This window comes from Perca flavescens, chromosome 9 (assembly GCF_004354835.1).
Source record: "Perca flavescens isolate YP-PL-M2 chromosome 9, PFLA_1.0, whole genome shotgun sequence".
Classification (NCBI taxonomy): Eukaryota; Metazoa; Chordata; class Actinopteri; order Perciformes; family Percidae; genus Perca; species Perca flavescens.
This window is the reverse complement of record NC_041339.1, coordinates 24,978,007-24,995,965: the sequence shown is the minus strand read 5'-3', so window position 1 is coordinate 24,995,965 and position 17,959 is coordinate 24,978,007. Positions and strand designations below refer to the sequence as shown.

At 39.8% G+C, this 17,959-nt stretch overlaps 2 protein-coding genes across 3 annotated transcripts in view; one reads left to right on the top strand and one right to left on the bottom strand.

Moving 5' to 3' along the window:
- Nucleotides 1-9,806, top strand: part of pde4cb (phosphodiesterase 4C, cAMP-specific b) — a 97,023-nt gene extending 87,217 nt beyond the window's left edge. The window contains exons 10-18 of the mRNA XM_028586689.1: nt 2,729-2,898; nt 2,985-3,083; nt 3,410-3,574; nt 4,111-4,210; nt 4,633-4,787; nt 5,587-5,709; nt 6,351-6,533; nt 7,124-7,268; nt 7,396-9,806. Coding sequence (XP_028442490.1) covers nt 2,729-2,898; nt 2,985-3,083; nt 3,410-3,574; nt 4,111-4,210; nt 4,633-4,787; nt 5,587-5,709; nt 6,351-6,533; nt 7,124-7,268; nt 7,396-7,745 — 1,490 coding nt within the window. The 3' untranslated portion in view covers nt 7,746-9,806. The remainder of the gene's footprint in view (nt 1-2,728; nt 2,899-2,984; nt 3,084-3,409; nt 3,575-4,110; nt 4,211-4,632; nt 4,788-5,586; nt 5,710-6,350; nt 6,534-7,123; nt 7,269-7,395) is intronic.
- Nucleotides 9,807-11,501: 1,695 nt separating this feature from the next.
- ifi30b (IFI30 lysosomal thiol reductase b) lies at nt 11,502-16,793 on the bottom strand. 2 transcript variants are annotated; one of them, XM_028587178.1, is made up of 7 exons: nt 16,543-16,793; nt 15,241-15,429; nt 15,076-15,147; nt 14,892-14,981; nt 14,494-14,637; nt 12,022-12,087; nt 11,502-11,731 (listed from the first exon to the last, which is right to left on the bottom strand). In XM_028587178.1, exons 1-7 carry the CDS (start codon nt 16,681-16,683, stop codon nt 11,672-11,674), a joined length of 762 nt encoding a protein of 253 aa, XP_028442979.1. In that variant the 5' UTR covers nt 16,684-16,793; the 3' UTR covers nt 11,502-11,671. The 2 variants fall into 2 exon arrangements, with proteins under 2 accessions (XP_028442979.1, XP_028442978.1); XM_028587177.1 differs by having other exon boundaries at nt 14,494-14,646; nt 16,543-16,784.
- Nucleotides 16,794-17,959: the final 1,166 nt, after the last annotated feature.

Genomic DNA, 17,959 nt, shown 5'->3' with positions numbered 1-17,959 from the left:
AGAAAAGGAAAAAAGGGTTTTTAAAAGTAAACCAAGGAGAGAAGGATTTTTCAAGTCAAGACAAAATGAGGAGAGAAGGGTTTAAAAAGGGATTAGATGAAAGAGGAAATTAAAAGGAAGTGAGTAAAAGATATAGGCTAAAATAAAAGATTTTTTTTTAAAGGGAGAGGAAGAGGTTGTTTTGAAGGAAAGGAAGGGAAGCTGGATGATTTATGAAGAAACAGGGAGAGGAGCATTTCAGCATTTTGAAGGCAAGGGAAGAGAGAAGGAGGGAGGAATTGTTAATGTGAGGAACATTTTTTTAAATGAAAATATGAAGAGAGCATGTTTCTAAAGGAGAGGAAGAAGGAGAGAGGACTGATTGTTATTAGGGAGGGATGGAGAAGGTAAGGATTTTTCCTTCCCTAAAAGAGAAGGAGGCGCGGCGACAGACAGCATTCCCGGACACATTGTGTGGCGTTGTCGTAGCAACAGGGTGCAATATTATTAGACGGCGTGTTGCATCAATAGGAGGCTCAGTCTTCAACAGCCCTGTCGGCAGGATGGAGGTCCAGCCGAACAAAGATGGAGCTGTCAGTTTGTTGCCGTTTTGACATGAGTGCCCCGGCGTCAAGCCCGGCTGTGTTTGGAAATGAACACCATGGTTTTGGGTGTGAGGAAGAGGAGGCACTGTGAGAGAGGTGAGAGAGGCCAGACCGTGCCTCGTGTGTTGCTGCCACTCAGGTTGCTCTGCATCCTTATGGTGGCGTGTGCTTGTATCTGGGTTCAGGTCTGGATATTGTTCAAGCAATCATTCCTGCCGCGCTAAAAAAAACGTGGATGTGAAATACTAAGGATGATATGTGGACGTGAGGTAAAGCAGGCTGTCTGTGATGTCAAAATGGGATCATTGGTTCCTTGGTTTGTGCAAATGTGGATGAGTCATTTTCAACACTATCGTGTCTGCTGGGACAGCACCTTTGTGTCAACAAGTCATATGGAGATTGTGTTGATACTGGAACCTTGCTTTGATGTTTTTTTGCTTAAAGGATTACGAGCTCCGCTTTGGGTGAGAAAATAAATCTCCAACCTGTAGATTAAGCTTTTTCAAACCCACTATTGTCTATTTGTTCATTAGTTCATTAAAATGGATTCTGACTGTTAAGCTGAAACGAAGCACAAATGCATGCTTACCCAAATTACATTGTTGCGTTGATATAGTGAAAATAACTCATTTATCTACAGCTGAAGATCAGTATGTGACACCATCTTCACTTGTGAACAGATCTTTTAGCCTGACTGTCTTACCTCAGCCGAAATTACGTACAAATAGATTCATATCATTTGTCATCAGTTGGTTTCTAATTCATTGATAGCTTGTGATTTTATTCATACTGGCCTCCTTAATGTGTCAGTGCTTTGTAGAGAAAGGGTTTCATGTTATAACACACTACATCTGATACAGTATATGTACAGTAATGCACACGTGTGCAAACGTGTTTACGAGCTGTATGTTTAACTACATGAACATATTGCTAGTACTTGGCGTTTTAGTTGTACCATGTTAGTAGCAGTTATAGTGACAGCGGTGGTAACAGTTGAGGAACAGCCATAGTTCAGTAGTGGTAGTAGTAATTACACTTGTACAACTAGTAGTTGTAGATCCTGCTGTTGTAGTGTTAGCAGCAGCAGTATTAGTAAAGTAGCAGTAGTGGCAGGTGCAGTATTAGTAGTAGAATTTGTATCAGCTGGTGCAGTTGATGGTAGCAGGATTGTAGCAGTAGTAGAGGTAGCAGCCGTAGTTGGTGGAAGCACCAATAGTAACTGTACTGTAATTCTATTGGTAATATAAGGATTAGACACTCAAAATTAGACATTAAAAAAATAACAGACATAGCAGACATCATGCACTTTACTACTGCTGATTGCGCATTCCCAACAAAACCCCATTGATGCAAAGACACCCACTCATGGGTCAAGAAAGACAGGTCCCCTTCAAATCGTCAGACAGCAGGCAAAGGAATTGAAGTCTTCACTGACAAGAAGCTCACCCTTTAAAATCTTTGTCCACCAAAGCTGAGGTGAGGTGAGGCATTGTTTCAGTCAGATGAGAGAAGAGGAAAAGAGGAGGGCACATTGAATGTGTAACTAATAAAAACATTGTATGATTTATGTTACAGTATGGAATATAACTTATGGAAATCATTGATTGTTAACAGCCTAGGTGCGTGTAACACATCTCTTCTGACTACACCTTGGATAAAAAAAAAAACCCTGCACTTTCATATGTCTCTTTGTAGCTTTGCTTATTTAAAGCTAATGCATTGCACTTACTACTTGTTGTTTAGAGTTTGAACCTCCACAGTTGAAAGCACTTAATTGTAAGTCGCTTTGGATAAAAGTATCAGCTAAATGACATGTAATGTAATGTAATGTAATGTGTAAGCAGAGTCAGGTCATATTTCCTCAACATTTGTGCATGAAAACTTTCACATCTCCGACACAAAGCTACATTTGTTTAATTTAATAGGTGGTCATGTATTTTAAAAACATCAACAGCTCTATAAGAACTCTAAATTATCTAAGAGTAATAGTGTGGATACCAGCTTGAATGTGACACTATCCCATTGACATTGTGACAGTATAGCAAAAGTGGACCAATTGGGTCTGAATATTTAAAATTACTTGAAGACAGACACATACATTATATACAACAGTATGCATCTATGTATGTTTGTATTTGTTGCAGAGAAACAGCATGATGTGGAGATCCTGTCTCCACCTTCTAAGGAGGAGAAGAAGAAGAGGCCGATGTCACAGATCAGTGGTGTGAAAAAGGTGACACAGAGCCCCAGCTTAGCACCCACCTGCATCCCCCGCTTTGGAGTGAGCACACCACACGAGAGCCTGCTGGCCCAGGTGGGCACACACACACACACACACACACACACACACACGCACGCACGCACACAGTGTCTTAAAGGTGTTCTGTTTTACTTCTCTAGGAGGTCGAGGAGATTAATCGTTGGGGTCTGGATGTATTCAAGATAGCAGAATTTTCTGGAAACCGCCCTTTGACGGTGATCATGTACTCCATCTTTCAGGTAGGAGGATCCCTCAGCGCAGTCTGCTTTAAAAAATATGAGAATTTGATACATTATAAAAGTTTAGAAGTTATAAATTCAGTTTTTCGCATGATATACGGTTATATAGGTATAAATGTTGTGAAGAAGTTGCTGTCGCTGTGAAGTTTGTCTGCTTCTACTGTGTATTTTACGCTGTTACCCGCCAAGTTAGTTTACAAAAGAATCTGCTGGTTGCAGGCAAATTTAAGGCAACTTCCCCAGTCATTTGAATTAAACCAACAGAAGAGGAAAAACTGGTATTTGTGGTTGATGTTACTCTTTTCTCTTCCTCTGTACCCTTCCAGGAGAGAGACCTTCTGAAAACCTTTAAGATCCCAAATGACACCTTTATCACCTTAATGATGACCCTGGAGGACCACTACCATGCAGATGTAGCTTATCACAACAACATTCATGCAGCTGATGTGGTGCAGTCCACCCACGTCCTCCTGTCCACCCCTGCTTTAGAGGTGAGCTGAGGAAGCTGTTGTTGTTGTTGTAGTCTCGCATTGCCAGACCTTCCGCCACAGCGCTGCAGAGGAGGGCCTGGCTAGTCCACACAGCATTCCAGCATGAGAGGAAAACATGCTCTGGTTCATTCTTTAAACCAATCACAAATGTCTTGGGCAGCGCTTAGCAACAGCGCCTTCTGCAAAATAGCCTCGGGAAGAAACTTGTTTTGCTTGTTTTAGTCGTGCAACAGAAAACTCAGATTGGACAGATGGTCTAGCTAGCTGATTTACCCTGCAGAGACATGAGGAGCAGTTAACCCTAGTCGTCATAAATCGACCGGAGTTTAAAATGCCAACACAAAGAAAGTGGACGGTAACAGACATCCACCCGACATGGGGGACATCGGGGTGGAATTTCTGGCGGCACCTGACCAATCCGGAATTTAAACGTCATTGATATAGACTATTGTTGTTGTTGTTGTAGTTTATAATTACAATATAATATCAGTGTATCGTTTTGAATGAATGTGTTTTCTATTCTTTGTTTATCCCAGGCGGTGTTCACAGACCTGGAGATCATGGCTGTTCTGTTTGCTAGTGCCATCCATGATGTCGACCACCCAGGAGTCACCAACCAGTTCCTGATAAACACCAGTAGGTTCCTCTCTGTCTCTGCACACAACCACCACAACATGCTTCAGAACAAAAAAAAAATCAACATTTTATTCACCTGAAGAAAAAATACATACAAAAATATGGTTTTCAAAAGGTACACAGAGAAAGAAGGGTTTTGACGAGGTGTTCTCACAGATTCTTTTTTTATTTACATTATTTTCTATGGTGAATATATACATATTTAAATATCTATGTTTTTTTTTTTGTGGTGTGTAATAATATATTAACTCTTTTTACTTAAGCTGCACTTAAACTGGGTCTGGGTTATTATGTATTATGTACAGTATGGCAGAGGCTCTCATTTAGACAGTGCTACCATAAGCCCTTATTCAAATGAGCTAGAATTATGTTCTAGGTGTCCTGTTGTACAGTTTTAACAATTTCGAACCACATCTCTGCAGGTTCAGAGCTGGCACTGATGTACAACGATGCCTCGGTGCTGGAGAATCACCACCTCGCTGTGGGCTTCAAACTGCTGCAAGAAGACAACTGTGACATCTTCCAAAACCTCAGCAAGAAACAGAAAGACTCCCTCCGAAAGATGGTGATCGACATGGTGAGACTGCTGCACTTTGTACATGACATATTGATGTCCTTTTTCCCCGTGCTGTACCTGAACTTTCACTTTACAATATGGTTTTTCATAATGTTTTGTTCATGGTTCAGTAAAGTTTATGTACAGTAAAATTCTGCTGATACAGCAGCTTTATACAGTCTATCTGTTCACAGGCTACTTTGAAAAGGCTGCTGGCAAATTATCATCATGTAGTTTATGTATGAGAAAACGGACAGTTACAGTTGATGGTCAGTTAGAGCTTCCATAAGTCCCATAAGTGTTTTATTTTGTTAGTGTTGCTTTTGAAGCTTATGTGTAGTGTGTTTTAATTGTATTAACAAGGAAAATACTGAATAACCTCAGACCAATAAAAGACTCAAGAACCCAAATGTTTAAAATTGAAATGAAAACCTGAGGACAGTGATTCTGTGCCAAACTGGGCCAAACCAGACTCAGGACCCAGATACCCACAGCTATAACTCAGGACTGCAGCAGGGAGAGAACTGAGAGAACAGGGTGTCTTTGTTTATTTCAGAACCAGATTTAGTAAGTCTTTGCAATGGTAGCTACATTTGCTGAAGTGCAAGGACAAATAAACACAAACTGTCACTCACTCACGCAAGACAAACAGTTCATACATATACACACTTTGTGCATCATTTACAACACTCCAATATCCGTTAAAAGCCAACAGATCCAGTTGTTTTTAGAAATATAGGAAACAAAGAAGCCACATGACACAGACGGGAAGCACGAACATGCGTCATTTGTTGGATGATGTGTTTAATCTCTTCATTAGGTGCTTGCCACTGATATGTCCAAACACATGAACTTCTTGGCGGATATGAAAACAATGGTGGAGACCAAGAAGGTGACCAGTCTGGGAGTCCTGCTGCTCGACAACTACTCTGATCGCATCCAGGTAAGAACGCCGCCTGCTGACACTAAATATATAAATATGTGTAAATATAGATATAAAAAAAAAAACATACTGACAAAAAAGAAAAATATAGCTATTTGACTGTACAGTAATTATAAATGTGTACCACCTGCTAACTAGCATGCAATGATAATACAGTTAGATATTTTACATAAAATCCATTATAAACATTATGATGAACAGCTGAGACTTTATTTCTTTGTTCACTTTTCAGTCTCAATAAAAATTAATTTTACGTTGCAGCATCATTGTTTGAGTCATGGATTATTAATCTGTCGCCAGAAACTTAATACTTAAACAAATACTCAGAGTGAGCAGTAAATAATAAGCAGTATAGATCTCAGACTTTGGCAGCAGCATGTTTTCCGAACTAACTTGTTTGTATGTTCAACGAGGGAGTTAGTGTGTGAAAGTGCTGCAGCCTGCTGGACATATAGTGGTCATTGCACACTGTGGATTGTTGTGGTATTGTTAGAGTCAGGACAGGGTTTAAAAAAAATCTATATGTGAAATAAAAGGAATGCTAGTTACATTTCACATCACTGCTGCTATTTCTGAGTATTTGTTGGTGAGGTTTTGAAAACAGGACACATCACCAGCAGAGTCTGACTTGTCTCGTCCAGGTTCTGCAGAACATGGTACACTGTGCCGACCTGAGCAACCCAACCAAACCGCTGGAGATTTACCGCCAGTGGACAGACCGCATCATGGTGGAGTTCTTCACCCAGGGAGACCGAGAGCGGGACAAAGGCATGGAGATCAGTCCCATGTGTGACAAACACAACGCCTCTATAGAGAAGAACCAGGTAACGCCCCCCCCTGACACAAGGGATGTAGGGAAATGTTATAAACTTCTAAGGTTATTTTTCAACCTTCACGTTAACATCAGAGCAGCATGTGAGATCATTATTTTGTAATTGATACAAACAACAAATGTTCCACATATTTGAATAAAATTACTTTTATCAAGTCAAGACAGCAAACACACATAAATTTATATTTCTAAATCAGATGGCTTTCATAGGGATCTTCAAAATGTAATTGCAAACACAAATTATTTTCAAAACTATACTTTGCATCACATATTGTTTCCATTTCATGGAGGCGTACATATGCATACTTACTCCATTAGCAATATATGTGGTTAACCTGTAACCTTTCACTACAGACATTGTGGTATAGAGGCCACACACTTGAGATCAACTAGCTTCAAGTAATAAAATGATACCCAGATATTTACCCCCCTGTCCATTCATATTCATCCAAAATGTCAGCATCAGCATCTTTGCAGCCCTCGTCTTCACTAAACAAGCTTTATATTTATTTTTTACGTATTTTACTCCTGTCATATTGGTGTGTTTGTTATTGTTATTATCAATATTATTTCTATGACTAGGTGGGCTTTATTGACTACGTTGTCCACCCTCTGTGGGAGACATGGGCGGACTTGGTGCATCCTGACGCCCAAGACATCCTGGACACGCTGGAGGACAACAGGGAGTGGTACCAGAGCATGATCCCCCGCAGCCCATCGCCGTCCAGCCCGGAGGAGCACCATGTGGAGGTGATACCAGGGGGAGGAGCTGTGGGAGCAGGAGGGGCCGTGCCTTCAGGAGGAGGAGGAGGAGGAGGAGGAGGAGGAGGAAGGAGGAGGAGGAGGAGGAGGAGGAGGAGGAGGGGACAAGTTCCAGTTTGAACTCACTCTGGAGGAGGAAGAGGAGGAGGAGGAGGAGGGGGAGTCTGACCTGGAGAGCCCCCTAGAGGAGGAGTCCCAGTTGGGTGGGAAGTGGCACCGGGACTCCCCCTCCCCCTCTTTGTCCCCAGACCCCCGCAGCAGCAGCAGCAGCAGCAGCAGCAGGTACCGCCCCCCCTCGCCTCACCCGTCTCGGACCCTGAATCTGGCTGCCATGTCGGTGCGGAGCCCCCACAGGACGCTGGCCTCCCCGGGGCGGGAGGGCGGCGACAGAGAACTCAGCAAGGAGAGCGACGGGGTGGAGTGCCTACGTATGGGCACGTAACAACCAGCACAACCTGCCCCGCCCGAGAGACACGAGTGCTGGATGTGGAGAGACGGAGGCAGGGCAGGCCTTTACCAATAAAGTCTGTAAAATCACTACAGTCCCTTTACACTGGAGACACCCACTTGGGAGAACTGTTTTATCTTATATTTTAACCAAGAGAATAGTTTCAGCCCCTCTTTCGGAGCCTGATTGGCCTTTGTGTCCCGTCCTGCTTTGTTGTAGCTTCAGTTCAGTGTCCCAGACAAAGACAGCTGCATTTTACCTGGGAAGAAGAGTGGAGCCAAGGCGGGATACTGGAACAAGAACAAAAGGTAAAGGAAATGTCTTCCTCCAATAACTGTGTGTGACATTCAGACGTGAGAATGAGAACCCCGGTGGTCTGACAGGGTCTTGGAAATTATTTTGCACCGTAGTTTTAATTTAGGATAAGAAATTACTGAGTCCGGTTGGAATAAGTATTAGTATGATTTCTTTGTTTGAGAATGATGTGAGAGATGAATAATTTTACCAAATACAGAATGTAGATGACATGATCGATGGACCTAAACCTCAGGGTATGAAGAGAAACATAAATCTAATGTAGCACGGACGTAGTGGGCTCCCCTGACCTGACCCTCGACCCCAAACTCTCTTTCATGTTTGATTTACCTCCAAACCAGAGACATCTGAGACTTTAACCTGTGTGTCTCTACATTTAATTAAAACCCTTTAATATAAAATTTGGCAACTGAAGCAATCAAATAATATATATGTAAACCAGCTTGTAGCACCACAAAGATTAAACACTGAAGAAGACTGTACCCCAGTCTCACTTGTTGAAAATACAAAAGACACCACCTGTATAATTAGTTTGGGCTTTATTTTTTTACCTGAGATTATTTGAAATGGGGTCATTGTTTTAGGGTTCTGTACATTTGCTTGTCTTGTCTCTGTTTATGTGCTTGAAAAGCATTTTTTTATCAGGGTGCCTCCAGTCCGCAGTAGCACTTTACCGTCTCTGCTCTTCAGCTCTTCTATTCAGTCACACAAAGGGCTTCATCCACTGTAGGCCTACTGATCACACAGACAGAACAGTACGGGCTGTTTGACCCAAGGTACCAGAAAGCAGGGCAGGAAACTCACTTGTTGGTTGATTCAGAATGAAAGAAAGAAAAAACTTAGTTGGCCAACAACAAAATTCACAACCTTCTGGTTAGTCAGATATTGGAATTATAAGACTCCTGTTTTGATCCCGTTTAAACTATTTTGCACTTTAGTTTCTTGAGGTTCAAGTTCAATTTATTTTAAACAGTAAAATATTTTTAAAAGTTTGTGGCACAAATAGTATGTGGAAAAGAGTTATGTGCAAACTATGTACTATTTTCTATTAGGATCTTATAATTCCAAATAAGTCACCATGGTGTTGTGTCCCTGCCCTGCTGACAGGAGCTGACGTAGAGATCAGAGGTTGCTGACAGAAATAAATCAGATCAACCTAAACAGATTGTGTTCCATCAGGTTATCCGTCTTATTCGATAGATAGTGCTCGACTGGGATAACTGTGTGCCATAAGTGTTGAAAACACACAAACACCTGCCAGCCTACAATGCTGTACATTTTTACACTAGAGATTTTAACCTGATGATTGTATCGAAGTCACTGACTTTATAGTGTTAGTTTTTATGAATGATACGTGTTACCAGTATTTAAAGCATACAGTTTATTAGATTTTGTGCAGCTCATGATCAGTCTGTTCAGCCCTTTCCTATTCAGATAGCTGGGACGTAAGAATGTGTTTAGTTTCAGGAGTCTTCGTTCAGTCTAGAGCAGTGTTTGTCACTGAGGTAGAAAGACCAGGAAGCAAACAAGCATTACACAAATATATGATGCACTTCCTGGTCAGGCAGTCGTAGAAAACACCAGTCTAACAGTATTTCATTAACTCAGCTAGCCTTACATGTGATATGGATGTGGTTGGAGCCTAGTGTTAAAGGACCATTATGCTGTTTTTAACATGCTGAGCCTCAGAGCATTGTCTGCTTCGCCGTTCTTGAAAAGCAAAAACAAAACTGCTCCTTTCCAGGCTTAAAAAAATATAAATATATATATATATATATATATATATATGAAACTTTACATTTCTCATTACAGCAGCTTTATTCTATTTTTGTCCTCATACATATTCTTAGTGTATGAGCTGTGAAAATAATCAAATGGCAAAATAAGCTACAAACATCTATAAGTAAAACATTATGTAAAGTTTTTGTTTCGCTGGTTGCACACTTTAACTTCTAGTTTCAAAATCCCTCAAAACTCCAGGCTGAAAAATGCCATGTAAACCTCAGTAGCAGAGCATTTGGATCAAATGTTCTGGTTCTTCCCTCTACCTCCATCTACAGGCTAAAGTTTATACTTTCGCACAAGAAATGTCAATCTAATTGGCAGATTGCCCTGAAAACCCTTATGGCCTTTTCTTTGGCATCACCTCGACAAACCTTTATTTGTTGTTTTACATGAAACCCTTTCATATTGTCTTGTATAGTAATGAAGACTGCATCATACAGTACCTGGGATTTAATCCGAAAATGTGGTCTGTGGTCCTGTAATCATTAAGCTTCCTCTTCCTATCCAAGCTTTGGGTCTTGGTACTAAATGGCTGTAATATTTAAATGTGTTTGCAGTATAAACCTCTAGTCCACTGAGGTCACTGGAGCTTTTAATTCAGACTGCTGGTATGCACTTAAAGTACCTTCCTAGCGTTGTTAAAACGCACATTTCCTCAAGTTAGTTAAAATGTTGAGGATGAAGGAGCTCAGACAGACCATAGTATGCCACAGCCAATCAAAAAAGAAAATTCTCTTTTAAAACCTCTGGTTCTTAAGATTTGTTTGAAACATGTTTTCACAAAGTATGTTCTTGATTAAGTATCAGAAAGTAATGGCATTTTAATCTAAAAATGTTGTGCTTCCCTCTATGTGACCGCTATAACCCAGCAGCTGTCCATTAGCTTTCCTGCAGCACAGGAAGTGAGTTTTGACATTTCCCGTTTGTATAAAATACTAGCCCTGGGTAGTTTGCACAAGCAGTGACGGTCACCATGGCTGAACAGAAAAGCAATGTACAACAGAGTCTATAATTTTAAGCTCTCACTATACAATTCCTCTATTTTGAAGCAAGAAAATGCATCACTTTACTAGAAAGAAAAAAAAAAAAAAAGTCAGCAGGGCATTTTCATCATGTGGGATTACTGTGGATTTGAAACATTTAACAATTGATTTCAGTTTTCAGAGGCGTTACATCGGCATGTTAAAACACAGCAGCATGGGCGTGGCTCTCTACAGGAAGAAATCAGTGCTATACGGTGTTAATGTGTTGACGAACAGGAAAGTCCCTGCACGCTGTTATTGTGTCGCGCTGATACTGCCAACATTACATGTTCATGCTGTCTGTTTTCTCAGCCTCTGTGATGTGCAAACTTCTATAAAGATATTTATTCTTCAAACATGTCTGTCAAGACAAAGTACTGTAACATTAGATTTTATGTTCTGAAGCCTAAAAATCAAGTATGCTTTACAAGTATACATCTGCCACTCCAATGTTTGTCAAAGAAAATAACGGTTTCTCATTTTAAGCCAAAAGACTGTCGGAAGTTCAGGGTGTTTTAAATTGAAAATGCCAATAAAGAAAATATGGAAATCAAACAGGCTGTTTTTTTGTTCATAGACCATAAAACCCAGGTTCCTGAAATGGAAATGTCAGTCAAGAACTACAGTATGTGGAAGACGAGACAGATTTATTCCACTTTCAAATAAAAACCCACTGTATGATCTCAGAGTCACATAGTTTTTAACTACAAACAAAACATGTCAATATGACTCAGATGGCGTTTGGTACGGTTTTGTTGTGATTTGCCGTTTCCACACGTTAAGTTGTTTTTGTAGTGTTTAGCAGAAGCTTCTGTTCAGTCTGACTGGAGCTCCAGTGCAGGCTGGAGGCTTCACCCCCTGAAGACACAACACAGTCACATTACAGCACACAAACATGACACTAAAGGTTAATAACTGACATAAACTAAAACATGTTTGTGCTGAAACATTTAGTCAGGTTGAACAGTAATGGAGAAAGAATTTATAATCTTTTTAAAAAAAAAAAAAAAAAAAAAACATTTAGCTTGTGAGAAGATTCCCCAAAAGGTCCTTACATACTGTACAGTTCTACCAGCACGGATACCTCCAATATCCCAAAGTAGAGTCACAGTAGAGACGAGAAAAAAGAAAAACTAACAAGTCCCCACCTTGTAGAGTTGGCAAACCAAGTGGAAAAGGGACGACATGGTCTTCTCCTCATTCTCTGTGTATTCCTGAAACAGTTTATACAACTTAGTCCTCATTACATGTGAATTTTAAAGCTTCCTCAGCAGCTCTTGGCTACAGAAAGACATTCAGAAGTAATGTACAGTATAATCCCAAACTACATTTCTATGATGAATGACACTTGTTAGATAATCATTGTGTGAATGCTGAATAGCTAAAGCTAAACTGGATTAATAGCTTAAATCTGTAAGAAGTTGAAGTAGTTGGAAAAGTGGCAATTGTTTTAATTTGTATGAATTTCATTGACAAGTTGAATAACACTACTGTGTAAAAAACTGGGAATAATTAAGTTTATTTGAAAAGCTAATGCTAAAGCTAAACTGGATTGCTGGTTAAAATGTGTAAGAAGGTGAAGTTGTAAGAAATGTGGAAAAGTGATAATCCGTTTAATTAATTAATCTTTAAAAGTTGACTAATGGCCATATTGTATGAAAGTTGTAGGTGTTACAACAGTGGCAAGCGAGCAACCTATTACTGTCTGTAGTCGCTGGCAAAAATGCTGAGTCATGCTTACTAATCAGTGGCCATGTTCGTAAACAGCCATTAAGGGACGAGAGCGACCTGTGAACGAGAGGCTCAGACAGCCGAAACTATACAGTAGGTGGCATAAGTGAAATGACCTCATCTTCAGCGCTGCTAGTCCTTTGGGAACATATGGATATAAAATTTACGTGAAAAAAAAAAAAATTAAAAGGTGGACATAGATAGATTCAAAAAAAGTGCTTTGCGTGGAAGTGTAAAGGTTTTTCATGTTTAACATGGGCAGCGAATGGAGGAAGATTTGGAACGGTTGTCATTTGGAAGCTCCCCGAGCAAAATGTATAAGGGACTATTAGTTATTTATTTCAGGGGCCACCGGAGGAGTTTTGGGACCTTTAGTCAAAATAGACAGGACCCTCCCCTTGCTAGTAAATTTTCTATGACTCTATGAAACGATTAAAGAAAAAAAAAAAAAAAAAAAAAAAAAACACAATTTATCGATACTTTCTGTACTGGTTTGCACTTGGCAAAGATCTACAGATTCCCATTGTTTTTTTTGTTTTTTTTACAGCAATGGCATAACTAAACCTCTGCATTCTCAGCTTACACGTCACACTCCTGTTATGGTGTGGTAGATTTACTCACTAATGTTGTGGAAACTCAAGCATGGAAACTAAATGCACACTTCAAATACTAAGTTACTCCTCTAGTAAACTAGTATTCACATGAAATAAAACATTGAGACCATTAAGCAAAGGACACTGGGTAACATTCAACACAAACTGGTTGCTATGGACTTGTCAGTAGGCTTCCTCCACTTCGCCGTTTAAACAATGGAATAAACGTAAATCCAAATCTACACAAAACCCGCAATCAATTAGTAAGCTGACATCAAATGTATATACATGGCATTTAGGAAACCTTTATTGCAAACTTGGCACAGTAAGATGTCCAGACTAGCAACATTTTCAGTGTCATTTTCGTTTTGCGTCCTGCTGTATTACCTACCACCATTTAGTGGTTTTGGGTTATTTAAGATATTTATAAAATATCTGGTCATGCCAGATGCAATTATTCCACTCATTTTTTAATGAGCCACCAGAGTTTCAGCCACCAGGGGGGCAGTGCTCACCCTGCCCCACAGCAAACTCATGGGTCAGACCCATCTGGTAGCAAAGGAGGGTCGAGACAGAGCTACATGGAAAAATATGCACCAAACAAGCCACTTTGAAATAACCCTATAAATACAAAAGTTGGGTGACCCCCCCCCCAAACTGCTGAGATAGAGCCTAATAGCTGAAGTTTTTGTGAATGGTTTAAAGTTTGATTGGTGTCTGCAGGAGAAAGTATGAAGTAGATGTAGCATTTTTGAAGTAGAAGAGGATTTGAAGCCAGCTCTCATTGACCGTCAATTGTAAAAAAAAATAAATAAACAAAAAGAGCGTAATATTTTAAAAAGTATAAATAGAACAAGTGTTGAAAAAGTCCCATCATTTGCTTAAAGAGGTGAACATTTTGATATTTGAAAGTTTTTGTAGCTGAACGTATGCAGAAGTTAGAGGCAACCAAAGAAAGTCAGCATTCACACAATTAATGTAGATTTTGGACAAGACTGCAGCTAGTGCTAGAAAATGCAACGGCACTTATAATCTGCTAAGTAATTATGCGACAGTGGATGTTAATGTCTGGGTGCAGTGGCGAAACTGTAATGTTCTGAAGATTGACTACTAAAAGCGCATCTTTGCTACTACGCCCGGTTTTCTTTGACATATTACTTCATTATCAAGGCTGGAATTGAAATAAAACTTGTGACTAAATTATTTAAACATTACAAATTCATTCAAATTTGTAATTTTGCCTTTTTAGCCCAAAAAAAAAAAACAAAAAAAAAAAAAAAAAAAACTTTATATTACCCCATTGAAAGTAACCCAGGGGACGTGTGTGTGATGGGGGTTCAGCGCTCTGGTCATGGCAGCGTTGGCATGAATCAGCTGGAGTCCCAGATCTCCCTTCAGACAGGAGTTAACACTCGACCAGGAGACAGAGGGAGCATACAGCTGGAGACACTTAGAGAGCATCAGCACACATCCATTAATGCAAGAGCCTTTAGGGCCTCGTCACCGTTAACTCTACTGTAGACAGACGTGTGCAGACTTCATATTTTGAAAGTTTTATACGTTCAGGGACACACTTTTTATTTACAAATGTTTAGATTTGAATAAAAGTTTTTTTATTAAACTTGTCTGACAATCTCACCGCCTGTGTCTTGTGCAAATAAGGGAAATACTTCATTTGTTTTGTAGATACTCACAGGCTGGGCAGCATCGAGAACATCTGTAGCAGACTCCATGCAGTAGATGATCTGAAATGCTGAGTGTCCCGTTAGATGGAGGATACAGGCCTGAGGAACAGATCAATCAATCTCAAGTCATCATGTTGTGTAGTATTAATTGAAATGTGACAGAGCTACAGTGCAGGTGATGAAACATTCAAACCTCAATCATGTTTCCTATGCATTCAGGCTCTCCATGCTGACATGTGAAGGGAGAATTTGCTGACGGAATCTCCTACAAGAGAAATGTCAACTTTAAGTACACAAGTACACACACACACACACACACACACACACACACACACACACACACACACACTTTGTGTACCTTAGCGTTACCGTACGGGACCAGAGTGACAGCCATGATGTCCTGCAGCATGGTCCAGGTAGGGAAGAGCTGCTGGGTGATGAAGACTCTGCAGTCCGGACACAAACTCTCATAGTACAGAGTGACAGATACTGGAGGAACAGTCTGGTTTGGTCTGATAGCATTCACCTCCATACATTGTTTCTGAACCTACATCAGGAGAAAAAAAAACAAACAAGACCATAACCTTTGATTCCAAAATCATAAATTTATAAATGAGATACAGGTTTAGTAAGCAAAGACATATGAACCCTGTACATTTTAAATTTTCATACATTTTCTAGCTTTGTGACCATGTTCTTCATCACAATAAAAAAGGATTTAAGAAAGCGAAAAGTAAACAAAATCTATTTATAGGTTAAAATTTTGCCAATCCTATATCCACAAAAAACTGTTTATCCATCCACCGATAAGATAAGGGTTAGATAAGAGCGGAGCAGATCCTGTTTTTTCCAAGGGTGAGGAATAAATGCAACGGTTTGGTTTAAAAACAAAACATTAGAACATGTAAAGACTGTTTGATTCACGGATTACTAGCCGGACAAGCCAGACTCACATCAAGAATTACATTTGCTGCCGCTAGGGTGCGTCTAGAGTTCTAGGCTAACTGATTACAGCTTCTACCTGCTTTTTTTCCATTGTAAATTTACCATTAGGGTGTCAAACCAGCATTTTTTTAAGACATCACTGTAGCCTCTGGTGTCTTGCCAATAGGCATTTTATTTATGGCATTTTACACAGACTGTGAAGCTTAACGTTCAAAGTAAAACAAACTGTCCTGTTTTTTTTCACTCAACTTTAAACTAATTAAGTGTTTGTGTGATTTGACCCAGAGCTGCTCTGCCGGTCACATGAAGAACCATTGGTGTTCAATTTCTGAAGCATGACTCTCATTTAAAACAGACAGGAAGTTTTCATGTTTGGAACAACGACGCTCATATTATTATGGTGTTCATGGTTCATATTAAATATATAAAAACAAATATTTAACATTTTAATCAATAGGCCTAAGTAACGTACATCCCACTTACAGAGATAATCCAGAAATAATATAGCCTAGGCCTAGTAAAAGATAAAATTCCTCTATATTTAGCTTTTATTGCATTTATTTTGCTTTTACATTATTGTCTAATAACATAATTAGGCCAATACTGGGGCCACTGAGCGTTGGTTTTCACTATTCATGTAATTATTTAAGCATTTTGCTGTGAGCCAAATGCTAAAGAGTGTAAATATAGATTCCAGTGTGTTTATTCTACTCACATTGCATGATATTGCTATCTCCAGGGATCGACACCACTGAGACGGCGGGTAACGGCATGCCGGTTTGGGGTGGAACAGGCCGGAGCTTCTCCGGTTAGTACAGACGAATAAAATCACAGCCAAAAGTCCCGGGAGCTTCATGTTTGATATGAGGAATCCACAGTCACAGAGGAGAGATGGCTGACGCTGCTCCGCCTCCTCCCTATATGAGCCGCCCAATCAGTCCCATGATCCGCTGATTAACCAGGTGTGGTTGACTGCTGCTGCCTTCAGGTGTCCTCTGAAAACTCCTGCTTCTGCCTCCGTGAATCGGAGAAAAGCAGCTAAATATTTGTATGTCGAGGCAGGAGGTATAGCCACAATTAAAATCATAATTTCTGGCTGAATTATCAAGCGGTTTTCCTTGTTACAAATGCGGGACATATAGGATACTTCATTAAATAAAAAATGTGGGGTTTCATACCAAAACACTTGATCTGTTTACAGTAGCCTACGCAGCTTTACATAAATAAGTAAAAATACTTAAAGATAGCCTTAGCTTTCAATACATTTATGAGTCTATCTTAGCCTACAATTAGGACGATATTCACTTGCTTAAAAGAAGGAGAGCCTAACTCGAGAGGGAACTCGGCTGGTCAGGACAAGAATACGGCAGAACATGACGGGCAGGCAGGCAGCAGCTTCATCCAATCAAAAATGGCGGGAAGGAAGCTACAGTGAAAATAGTGATTGACAACCATTTGACAACTCAACAACAGTTTGCATTAAAAAGGTCTAGAAGCTCTTCTAAAGGTAAGACTCTCTTGACTCTGTATTGTGTTTGCTAATGTGTATGCTGCTTATGTTTGCAGGAAACAGGTTGCCAGTGGTGAAGTAATAGCCTACATTTACTCAAGGACCCGTCTTAATTACAATTTTGAGGGACTTTACTTGAGTATTTCCATTTTTTTCTACTTTATACTTCATTACAATTCCGAGGTAAATAGTCGTTAGTGGAGTAAAAGTACAACTTAAGTCGCTTTGCAGATTCAGGTTATTCATTCTAAATATATTCAACAAATAAATTAGTGTATTGTTAAGACTGTATTGATGAATGGAGGTAAATTGACAAGCTAAATTACCCAGTGTAGGCCTTATTCAAATTAGCTCCACCTTTACCAGCTGCATAAAGTTAGTATAGTTTCAACATTAAAGTGATGTCCACATAAATGGATCGATAATTAGAATCCACTAAATAGGCCTATATTATTCTGACATATATTTTAACATTTAAAAAAAAATCAATTTATGAAGGTGTTTTACTACTGTGGTATAAGTGAAGTACTTGTTCCACCCCTGCTGGTTGCACATCCTGCTATTTGAGATATAATACAATTTATCTTACACTTTAATCTTTTTGACACTAATATGCTGTTGT

Bases quoted from the DNA above. Each gene is read 5' to 3' on its own strand.
- ifi30b (XM_028587177.1), bottom strand. From the start codon at position 16,683: ATGAAGCTCCCGGGACTTTTGGCTGTGATTTTATTCGTCTGTACTAAC. The intron at 14,982-15,075 runs GTTTGAATGTTT...TCTGTTCCTCAG, and splicing joins GCATAGGAAACATGATTGAG to GCCTGTATCCTCCATCTAAC. The intron at 12,088-14,493 runs GTAATATAAAGT...AAACTGTTTCAG, and splicing joins CCTGGGTTACTTTCAATGGG to GAATACACAGAGAATGAGGA.